General features: G+C 41.1%; 1 protein-coding gene across 3 annotated transcripts in view; it reads left to right on the top strand.

The window, feature by feature from the left end:
• The window catches only part of PDGFD (platelet derived growth factor D), a 196,395-nt gene that overhangs the window by 122,009 nt on the left and 61,881 nt on the right, over window positions 1–12,505 (top strand). For all 3 annotated transcript variants that reach the window (XM_048844112.2, XM_048844102.2, XM_048844121.2), the window contains exon 3: window positions 5,285–5,465. In XM_048844112.2, coding sequence (XP_048700069.1) covers window positions 5,285–5,465 — 181 coding nt within the window. The remainder of the gene's footprint in view (window positions 1–5,284; window positions 5,466–12,505) is intronic.

Below are 12,505 nucleotides of genomic sequence, written 5' to 3'. Positions count from 1 at the left end.
AATAGTTACCTTCTAGGACCTCAGAGGCTATGCCGGAATGCAGAGACTAATGCCCATGGAACCGGCCTGTTAACATTTTACATAGAGTATAAACTATGGCTGACCTTAAATCATTTTAACCTTGAAACGTGGATCTAATTTACTGTGGAAAAGGATGAAATGTTCTCTTGTAAAGGGCTATTAAAGGTGATGACATGGTGAGGGGAAGTCAAGTCATTATCGACATACTGGATTTTGACCATGGCTGCGGAGAATCTGTCTGCTTTCAAAAGCTACAAATTTATGAAGCAGAGAAGCAAAAACCTTCCAGAATCTGTAGTGCCTATAAAAGCTGAGAAAATACCCCATTCTTTATAGAAATACAACCTTGCCCTGTAAGGCTTTTATTTACATGATATTACTACTAGAATGAGGAAGCTCCCAGGGTATTACTTGGAATGACTTCCAAGCTTGTTAAAGACCCTTTGGTAAGTAACATACAATATTACTTTACTACTCTGGAGAATTTTTTTTTTTGGAGGGGGGGGGGTTATCTGATTTTGTCCTCAGTTTTACTTTCAGATGCTCTCTCTGGCCCTACTTCACCAAAACATCCAAGCACATTCTTACATTAAAGCATGTGCCTAAAGTTAAACACATACTTATGTGCTTTGCTGAATGGACAGCTGAATCGGGGCCTCTGCTCCTTAGCCTCCTTTCTCCTGCTTTGGCCCTTACTCTTTTCCCCAAAAAGAAAAGGAGTACTTGTGGCACCTTAGAGACTAACCAATTTATTTGAGCATAAGCTTTCATAAGCTACAGCTCACTTCATTGGATGCATTCAGTGGAAAATACAGTGGGGAGATTTATATACATAGAGAACATGAAACAATGGGTATTACATACACATTGTAAAGAGAGTGATCACTTAAGGTGAGCTATTACCAGCAGGAGAGCGGGGGGGGGGACCTTTTGTAATGATAATTAAGGTGGGCCATTTCCAGCAGTTGACAAGAACATCTGAGGAACAATGGGGAGTTGGAGGAGGGAATAAACAAGGGGAAATAGTTTTACTTTGTGTAATGACCCATCCACTCCCAGTCTCTATTCAAGCCTAAGTTAATTGTATCCAGTTTGCAAATTAATTCCAATTCAGCAGTCTCTCGTTGGAGTCTGTTTTTGAAGTTTTTTTGTTGAAGAATTGCCGCTTTTAGGTCTGTAATCGAGTGACCAAAGAGATTGAAGTGTTCTCCAACTGGTTTTTGAATGTTATAATTCTTGACGTCTGATTTGTGTCCATTCATTCTTTTATGTAGAGACTGTCCAGTTTGACCAATGTACATGGCAGAAGGGCATTGCTGGCACATGATGGCATATATCACATTGGTAGATGTGCAGGTGAACGAGCCTCTGATAGTGTGGCTGATGTGACTAGGCCCTATGATGGTGTCCCCTGAATAGATATGTTAGCAATGTGCTTTGTTGCAAGGATAGGTTCCTGGGTTAGTTGGTTCTGTTGTGTGGTGTGTAACAAAGCCCATTGCCAACTGTGTCCATAATCAAAAAGGCTGACAAAGGAGGTGCTGTTGTCATCATGAATAGGTCGGAATATGAACAAGAGGCTGCTAGGCAGCTCTCTAACACCACTTTCTACAAGTGATTACCCTCTGATCCCACTGAGGGTTACCAAAAGAAACTATACCATTTTCTCAAGAAACTCCCTGAAAAAGCACAAGAACAAATCCGCATAGACACACCCCTGGAACCCTGGTCTGGGGTATTCTATCTGCTACCCAAGATCCATAAACCTGGAAATCCTGGGCGCCCCATCATCTCAGGCATTGCCACCTTGACAGCAGGATTGTCTGGCTATGTAGACTCCCTCCTCAGGCCCTACACTACCAGCACTCCCAGCTATCTTCGAGACACCACTGACTTCCTGAGGAAACTACAGTCCATTGATGATCTTCCTGAAAACATCATCCTGGCCACTATGGATGTAGAAGCCCTCTACACCAACATTCCACACAAAGATGGACTGCAAGCCGTCAGGAACAGTATCCCCGATAATGTCATGGCAAACCTGGTGGCTGACCTTTGTGACTTTGTCCTCACCCATAACTATTTCACATTTGGGGACAATGTATACCTTTAAATCAGCAGCACTGCTACGAGTACCCGCATAGCCCCACAGTATGTCAACATTTTTATGGCTGACTTAGAACAACACTTCCTCAGTTCTCGTCCCCTAATGCCCCTACTCTACTTGCACTACACTGATGACATCTTCATCATCTGGACCCATGGAAAAGAAGCCCTTGAGGAATTCCACCATGATTTCAACAATTTCCATCCCACCATCAACCTCAGCCTTGTCCAGTCCACACAAGAGATCCACTTCCTGGACACTGTGGTGCTAATAAGCGATGGTGATATAAACACCACCCTATACCGGAAACCTACTGACCACTATTCCTACCTACATGCCTCCAGCTTTCACCCAGACCACACCACACGATCCATTGTCTACAGCCAAGCTCTACGATCCAACTGGATTTGCTCCAACCCCTCAGACAGAGACAAACACCTACAAGATCTCTATCAAGCATTCTTACAAATGCAATACCCACCTGCTGAAGTGAGGAAACAGATTGACAGAGCCAGAAGAATACCCAGAAGTCACCTACTACAGGACAGGCCCAACAAAGAAAATAACAGAACGCCACTAGCCATCACCTTCAGCCCCCAACTAAAACCTCTCCAGCGCATCATCAAGGATCTACAACTTATCCTGAAGGACGACCCATCACTCTCACAGATCTTGGGAGACAGGCCAGTCCTTGCCTACCGACAGCCCCCCAACCTGAAGCAAATACTCGCCAGCAACCACACACCACACAACAGAACCACTAACCCAGTTACCTATCCTTGCAACAAAGCCTGTTGCCAACTGTGCCCACATATCTATTCGGGGACACCATCACAGGGCCTAATAACATCAGCCACACTATCAGAGGCTCGTTCACCTGCATATCTACCAATGTGATATATGCCATCATGTGCCAGCAATGCCCCTCTGCCATGTACATTGGTCAAACTGGACAGTCTCTACGTAAAAGAATAAATGGACAAAAATCAGATGTCAAGAATTAGAACATTCAAAAACCAGTCGGACAACACTTCAGTCTCTTTGGTCGCTCGATTACAGACCTAAAAGCGGCAATTCTTCAACAAAAAAACTTCAAAAACAGACTCCAACGAGAGACTGCTGAATTGGAATTAATTTGCAAACTGGATACAATTAACTTAGGCTTGAATAGAGACTGGGAGTGGATGGGTCATTACACAAAGTAAAACTATTTCCCCTTTTTTTGTTCCCCCCACCCACCTCCCACTGTTCCTCAGACATTCTTGTCAACTGCTGGAAATGGCCCTCCTTGATTATCACTACAAAAGGTTCCCGCCCACCCCGCTCTCCTGCTGGTAATAGCTCACCTTAAGTGATCACTCTCCTTACAGTGTGTATGGTAACACCCATTGTTTCATGTTCTCTATGTATATAAATCTCCCCACTGTATTTTCCACTGAATGCATCCGATGAAGTGAGCTGTAGCTCACGAAAGCTTATGCTCAAATAAATTGGTTAGTCTCTAAGGTGCCAAAAGTACTCCTTTTCTTTTTGCAAATACAAACTAACACGGCTGCTACTCTGAATCCTTTCCCCAGAAATCTCCTGGTTGTTTACTTTCACATTTTTCATTTATGTTACTAATTTTAAGTTACTTACTATGAAATTTAAATGGGCTTGAAACTCATTTGGGGCTGGGAGCTGAAAAGGTGAACTTTTTTACTTAAGGTTTCAGAGTAGCAGCCGTGTTAGTCTGTATTCGCAAAAAGAAAAGGAGTACTTGTGGCACCTTAGAGACTAACAAATTTATTAGAGCATAAGCTTTCGTGAGTACTCCTTTTCTCTTTTTACTTAACTGTTTGATTTAATCTTAATCTGCTCTGCTGTAGTTTGAACCCATTGCCTCTTGTCCTACCCTCTGTGGCAAGAGAGGACAACTTTTCTCCATCTTTCTATGGCAGCCTTTCAAGTATCTGAAGACTGCTATCGCTCATAAACATCCTCTTCGCTCTCTTCACTAGACCTCACTGTCTTCCTTGTCTCCGGCTTTCTGCCACAGGCTGAATGGAACACTTGGGGCGTGACCCAGCTGCATTGAAATCAATTGTTGAAATATCATTGTTGTCAGTAAGCTTTGGATCAGGACTTTGATTGCTGCCCTTTTGTCATCCACAGGAAGACTATGGAAAACTCAATAAACTGTACAAGCTACTGACAAAAATATATAAACAATCTGATCCTACTATAGCTATATGTAACCTATGTCAGTGAATCTCAAACTTCATTGCACCGCGACCCCCTGCTGCCAACAAAAAATACTACATGACCCTAGGCGGGGTGGGCTGGAGCCCGAGCCCCATCGCCCTGGGCTGAAGCCCTTGGGCTTTGACTTCAGCCCTGGGTGGCTGGGCTCAGGCTTTGTCTTCAGCCCAGACTCCAGTGAGTCTAATGCTGGCCCCGGAAACCCCATTAAAATGGGGTCACAACTCACTTTGGGGTCCCGTCTCACAGTTTGAGAACCTCTGACCTATGCTAACACAGTGTGGCTCTTTGTTCCCCTCTAGTGGCTAGACTATGTATAGAGGTTTATGAGTCAATGGACTTAGTTAGCTCAAGCAATGGAGGTCATGGGTTCAGTCCCTGCAGATGACCTAACTAGGGGGCGTCATTACATATACACCCTAAATTCCCTGTGTCAATTAAGGTAATCATCCCAAAATGCCTCATTGCTGTAACTACTATCTTGATCTAGTTTATGTCTGCCCAAAATCAAAATTGTTCTGTTCCTTAAATAATATTGTGTTAAATTTACAGGCTGTTTACTAGCTATATAAAACAAATGTGGTATGGTTATTTTATAGCAAGGAAAAATGTCTGTAAAGGCATCCTCATTGCAGCATGGTAGGGAATGTTGTACGCTTTCACTCCCAACAGCTAAAAAACCCAACAAACAACAACACATACCACCACCCTATGTATTTAATATTCTTAGAAAGTAACTTTGAGCTCAACATATCATGCACTATGCTAGTATTTTCACCATCTGTAATTTTTAATCAAGTGTTTCATAGTGGAAACCAATGTACATTTGACCAATTTTTTGAGCAGTGTTCCTGTGTAGCAGCAGCAGCAGCTTTATGTAATGAGAATTTATTAAATTATCAAACTGATCTGCAGGTATGACTTCGTGGAGGTGGAAGATCTATCTGAAACTAGCACAGTTATCCGAGGACGGTGGTGTGGTCACAAGGAAATTCCTCCAAGAATAACATCCAAAACAAACCAAATAAAGATAACCTTCAAATCCGATGACTATTTTGTGGCTAAACCTGGATTCAAGATTTATTATTCCCTTGTGGTAAGTAACTTAACTATTTAGTGGATACAAAACATTCCAGAGTGTGAAAGAACAGCAATACTTGGAGACTGGATGACATAGCTAACTACAGCTAATCACAACATTAATTAACTGTAAATACTTTCCTTCCAGCAAACTACATAAGGCATAGATAAAAGCAGTTTTGACATCCTGTTATTAAATATAAACTAAAGACAAGTCCATCACAAGACTTACACTAATAATATGTTTCAGAAACACTAACACTTTCTGCACTGAGGCTGCAATTCCAATCTACTGACAAACACCACAGCAATGACAGTTGAAATAGTTGCTGTTTAAACTCCATTTTGATTCTCATTTGACATCAAAGAAAAGTACTGTCAGGAGGTTTTGACTGATTCTAAGCAAGAAGTCAGGACTTTAACACACATGGGTCAGTCGGTCCTAAGAGATAGGCGAGCGCCGTTCCGAAGGGACAGGCGATGGCCTCCGTTGCCCTCAGCCGATCGAAAGGGAGTCGGGTTCAGATCCCCAAATCCGGAGTGGTGGAGATGGGCGCCGCGAGGCATCCAGTCCGGTAACACAACCAATCCCAGAGAAGCTGGCGGGAGCCCCGGGGAGAGTTCTCTTGTGTGTTAAGGTTCAAACTGTTGTTATAAGCTCTATCATTCTTTGTATTATGTAGTGGTATTGTCATTGCAGAACACACCGACTTGATGAGATGAAAGCCCTCTGTTTTTAAAGAAGCAGGAATATTAATTAGTCTAAGTAGATTTTGAAACAAATGTGTTTTCAATGTATTGCCCTCAATAATATTATAATCCTTTGGGTGCAATATAGCTGAACAGAGGTGAGTTTTGCAATCAGGTGGTAACTTACTATCCTGACGTCATTATGTTTTCATATCCTTCACAATCCAGATTTCTTTTATTCAATCCAGTGTTATGTATTCAGGCTTTCTTATTCCTGTTAGCAATAAGGTTAAACTTGTCCTAGGAAAAATCCACTATTTACACCATTTCACTTCAGCTAATGGCTTTTGTGTGAGCGTATACTATTGTACACTGAGCCCATTCCATGCCTAAATATGGGAGATATATTGCAAATTCAGAGCCAGATGCTGCTTCCGTGTATTTAAACACTGGGCCTACTCATGGAGTAAAACACTACTCCATGTGAGTAAGGATGACAAGAATCTGGAGCTTGATTTGAAGGTAATCTAGCAAGGCTAACATTTATGTTGTTGCAGTCCATGGAGTACCACAATGCATAAACATTTAAGCAGTGAAGCAGCCCCTTTTACATCATGTGTATTTAATATTTCCGGAAAACCTCTGTTACAATTAGCTAGCTTTACATAGCGACCATGTATAGTTCATATAGGACACCTGGGTTTTGAGAAAATGAACATTATCATTCAAGCAGAGGATATTCCGCACTAGAAAGCTCGAAGTGTAGTTGCTATACCTAATGCTTAGAGTGAGCAAACAGAATGTTGTGCCGTTTAGCTAGTGTATGTGAGAGAATATTCTCCTAACACACTCTTAAAATGAAATGTTCTTTTTCTCAGAAGAGAGAAATCTGTAGGGGACAGGTGGTAGTCATGAGTATGAAATGACTTTAGCTGCTGCTCAAAGTTTAAATTGTCCATTTGAAGATCCATAGGATTAATAGTCAGCAGACTCAGCCCTTAGTTGGTAGTCTTCACAGTCTCTCAGGACTGAGTATGTACAATGGATATACTGCACGCTGCTGACCCCTGAAGGTTGAACTCAGCATGCATTTGCAGGCAGCAAGTTAGAAAATATTATTGGACCATGCATAAACATATGATGCATCAGATGAAATAAAAAATATTTAAATTGCTTTTTTCTTTGCTCCACGGCCATTTCCATCATTAGGCTATTTTTGGAACTTCCTTGGGAAACCTTTCTGGTAACAAATGCGCACAACTTTATTTAAAAAAAACAACCCATGGACACTAGTTAAATTAATTTCAACTGGTGCATATAAGCTTGTTTGTCAGTTCACCACTCTGCATGTGGCACATATTGAGGCACTGCAATGCATATATTGTTCAACAAGAACAAAGAGCTATGTTTGTTATCACCTCTTCTAGTACATTCCAACTGTGCTCTCCTTCCATTCTTCCCATTTGAAGAAACAAAAAAATAGCCATAAACAGGAAGGGGTCATGTTTACAAACAGGGTTTTGAAATGCAACTACTAAAGTTGCACCTATGCATATGGACATGCTCACGTAAAATGAGTCATTATACATAAACAGGTACTTAGGCATGTAAAGACCCAGTTTGTGCACAGATGTTGCATGGTCACACTGCAAAACTATTATTGCAGTGCAATTGCCAGCTCAACACAGGCACCTCTTTCTCCCTATATTTTCTTATAAAACCTCCTTTTTCTTCAAGCTTCACAGGCCTAGAGCACAAGCATCAAACCAGTCTAGATATCACCCGTGCCAGCTGTTATCCATGAGCTGGATTTAGCCTGCAAAATTGTTTGAAAAGCCTCCTTTCTTGATCTTCTTTTCCACTGTGTGGTTGGTTTTTGAAAGGATTTTTAGGTGGTGGTGGGGAGGGGATGTTGCTTCACTTATTTCCCTTAAAAATATAAATGCCCTGGTCCATGCCTAAGCGCATGCATACCTCTGGGGAATCCTTAGGCTCATCTGACTCCCATATTTTGTATAATTAAATTACTGCAAGTGTATAGTATTTGCATTGAAAATGAAGCACTAAACCTTCAGCCATTATACCTGTCTTAACTTCAATAGAACTACTTCCAGTGAAGGATCTGACTCATAGTTATATTGAGCATTAGGTACACACAATCAGGCACAATGTGATGTAGGGAGTTAAAATGAAAAATCACATTGCTACACATGCAAGAAATCCCCACTCACATAAGTAGTTTCATACATGCCAGTAGGACTGCTTGTGGAAATGAGCAGAATCGGGCCCTGAATTTTAAAAACATACTATCATGAATGTATAAAGTAATAATCAGGAAGTAGTCCATGAACAAATGCCAACAAAATTAAAAGTGGATGCTTTAAATTAAAATTCTCAATCTTGTATCTAATTTTGATTAAATGGGATAATTAGAAAATGTTAAATTCCAGCTGATAATTGAAGTCATTATTTTTGGCTTGTCTGTTTTACAAGAGGCGTATATCCGTTATATATTGACATTAATACATTGTTACTGTATACCCTAACTGGCCTCTAAATTCAATGCATATTTGGGAACTTTGATTTTAAGTATTACTGGCGACAAATGTTCCAACAAAGCTAGAAAATGTATTGAAAAAGGAAAGTCAACAGAGTAAGGCATCAAAACAAATTCTATTTTTATTTTAATTTTTGTTCTGCTCTTCTCTATAACACCATTCAAGAAATGTGAAAATACAGGGGTTTTATACAATTTTCATTTTTTGTGGCTGACATTGCAAACTAAATCTGATGTACCCCATTGTTAATGAGGAGTAACTCCACTGAAGTCTATGGAATTATACCAATATAAAACTGAATAGGGTGTCGCTACACATATCCAAAGTGGTTTTTGTTTGTTTTAAATGAAACTTCTTTCAAGGAAGAGTCCAATAGAATTTCACAGAAATGAGAAATTTTGACCCATCCTAGGGAATTTGATAGAGAATTATATTCTTCCTAGTAATACAAGATACACACTCCCTGTCTGATTATCTAGTAATAACACTAGTCAAAAAACAGAAAGAAAAATCACAGACTTGTTCATGAAAATTAATTGCTGGTTTTTGTCAGATTTTTGATCAATTCTGATTAGAAGACAAATGGAGCCCAAATGCTGGATTTAAACAGTTCGGCTCTGTCCCATTAAGACTTTCAAAGAAACACCAACAAACTAAGCATATTTAGGTCATGTCTATGCTTACTGGGGAACCACGCTGTTGTGATCGATGCAGCGGGGGTCGATTTAGTGGCTCTAGTGAAGACCTGCTAAATCAACCACAGAGTGCTCTCTGGTCAACTCCGGTACTCCACCGGAATGAGAGGAGTGAGGTAAGTCAACAGGAGAGCGTCTCCTGTCGACGCAGAGTGTTGTAGGCATTGCATTAAGTCGACCTAAGTTACTTTAACTCCAGCTGGAGTAGGGTAACTTAGGTCGACTCACCCCGGTAGTGTAGACAAGGCCTCAGAAAACAAAACAAGGTCCTGATGCTGCCACTCCTACTCAAACAAATGTCTCTCTGTCAAATGATTAGTCACATTATCTATCTTCTGTGGATCTAATCATGCAAATGATGATTGCAGGATCGGGCTGCAAGGTGTTTAATTAAAGTAGTAATAACTGCCATCAATAACAATTTCCTTAAAATGTTTAATATGAAAGCAAAACAATTTGCTTTTCTTAGTTGGCTAGCAGTGCAAATACAGATTCAAAGATTTTGAGCCCAGAAGAGACCTCATTAGCTTGTCCTCCTATATTTCACAGGTAATAGAATTTCATTAGATCAAATGCAAATTGAACCAATTTCTGTGTAGGGCTGTGTGAATATTTGTCCTCTCTGCTTTGGTTTAAGTTGTTACTTTTTTTTTCAGGACAGACACTTCATTGATGTCTTCAAGACAAAATAGGTTGTCTGGAAACCTACATAATATGTTGCATGTGAAAATATATATGATAATAGTGTGAAGTTATTTTCAATGCTTTTAAAATCCAAAGAAGGAATCTCAGTAGATTTTTTTGGGAAGGTGAGAGGGTGAGTGATTTTGGTTTTGTTAATGAAATGATCAGAAATGAGATAAATCACATTACAGGGATGTGAGATATTATATATATTACACACACGCTTATCACTCACACTCCTGATCATTTTTCACTGATTAAGTTTTGATTTCCCATGTATGCTAGCCAGGATGGATATTTTCATAAACACTGTACAACAAAAAAACAAATACTTCATGTGATGAAACTCCTGTTTCCTTGAGATGCTGGCAGATAACCAACATCTGTGTTCTTGTCTAGAGTGCATCGCCCTTGTATAAAATTGTCAACAAGGGGATCAGCTTTCTAGGGGACAAAGAGGGGAGAAATTAAGTTCTTTCTAATTACATAAGACCAACCCAAAGGCTTTAAAATTCCTTCCCCATTTATATGTAAACAAAGGATTTGGGAGATTATATGTGGTCATTTTGTTTAGGAGCATTTGTAACATTAAAAAGAAGCATTTAAAAAAGTACTAAGTGGTGTATACTCTTCGTGAAAAGCAAAGAATAAATCTCACACAAGGAAAAGGTTTTCAAATCTCTGCATGTTAAAAGAAACAGACTGCTCACTCAGTTAATGTTGCACTGACTTCGGCTAACCTCTACCGCTCTTGTACAGGAAGTGGGTTTTCTCTTCATTAGTGCAGAGGCTGAGACTCTGCAGTTCTAAATTCCATTCCTCAGTTTATCTTCTTCATAAGAGTGTTATGAAGAGAGTGAGGTTTTATGGCATATAGGCACAAAGAGAACCTTTCAGATGTACAAAGCAGCACAGGAGAAAGCACAAAAGAATTGGGCAAAGGAAGCAAAAGTGAGAGTTGTGTAACCAGGATAAGTTGGCTGGAGTCATATGGGTGAACAGTGTCCAAGGTCTGGACTAGAGTTATGGCAGTAGGGCTAGAGACAAATTCATAGATTGATAAAGTTTAAGGCCAGAAAGGACCATTACATCACTTAGTCTGACCTCCTGTACATCGCAGGCCACAAAATTTCACCCAATTTATGGATGGAAACAGCTTGGCAGTGAAGGTGAACAGAGCCAGCTATAGGTCTAGGCCTACCCAGGCTGCTGAGCACTTACAGCCTGGTCATCCCTGTAACAGCTCTTGTCAAGCTGTCCCTTGTCCTGTTTCAAGAATCTGCCCCATTAATGGCCCCCCCACCTCAACAGAACTGCCAGTCACTGTCACTGAGTTGGTGCTCCCTCTGCCCCTAGAAAGTTTTGCTAGGGGGATAGCCTAGGTGTAGCACCAACCCTTGGGCTAAAGAAGAGAGGAGAATCTCTTAGTTGGGGATTGGTCCTGCTCTGAGCAGGGGGTTGGACTAGATGACCTCCTGAGGTCCCTTCCAATCCTGATATTCTATGATTCTATGATCTGTCTGTAGCTCTGTCTCCATAGTATCTAAGTGCTTCCCATGTAAACTAGGTCTGCTTGACAGATTCACAAGTGGACTACATGAGTCTTCAGCTATCCTTCTTTCATCAGTATAGGAGGTACAGCTTGGGATGTATATATGGAGTCTTCTGTTTTCTTCTTCCTTCCCTGCATTGTTTTGATTCTGTTGGGAAAGGTCCTCTGAGTGAAGGGTTCTGCAGCAAGGCCAGAAGTGGTCATGCTCTGAATTAGTGTGACCTACTTGGGACGCTCATTCCACAACTAAATCCTCTTCAGCTCATCTCAGGATGATTTGTTTCCAGCCTCTTGTGCCACATCGTTCCAGGGACATGCAGGTGTCTTGGTGGCCCATAGTTGGATATGGGGACCATAGATATAGCTGGACTCTGATTTGATGATGACCTTGAAGGTCAGGATTAAGGCCTCCCACAGACAGCAGAAGTAGACTGGGAGTCAGTAGAGTACAGGGATGGTGTGCTTGGGGTGGCATGGGTCATGGAGAAGCAGCCAGCCCCATTCTGAAGAAGCTGGATCCCCTTCTCTGCTTATTCCTGCAGTCCCAGATACAGTGAATTATAGCAATATAGTCTTGTTATCACTGAGGTGTGGTCTCTCTCCAGTCACAAAAGTCTTTTAGTGCCACTAGAATTCTCCCTATGATGATTTTAAACCTGGTTACAAGTCAAAGATGACACTGAGGTTGGGGGAGGATGGAGGAATTATGTACTGTGGTGGAAAGCGAGGGTGCTGAGAGGAGTTGAGGGGAAAGACATGAACAGGTCTGATTTTGCTGCTGGAAACAGAAGGGTTGTAGTGATACAGTCACAGATGTGACCACAAAGAGACAGATCAGGGGAGGACAGATTAACATGAGAGTCACTGGCCTAGAAAT

The sequence above is a fragment of the Caretta caretta genome, chromosome 1 (assembly GCF_965140235.1).
Source record: "Caretta caretta isolate rCarCar2 chromosome 1, rCarCar1.hap1, whole genome shotgun sequence".
Classification (NCBI taxonomy): Eukaryota; Metazoa; Chordata; order Testudines; family Cheloniidae; genus Caretta; species Caretta caretta.
The sequence above is the reverse complement of the archived record's forward strand: the minus strand, read 5'-3'. Positions and strand labels throughout refer to the sequence as shown.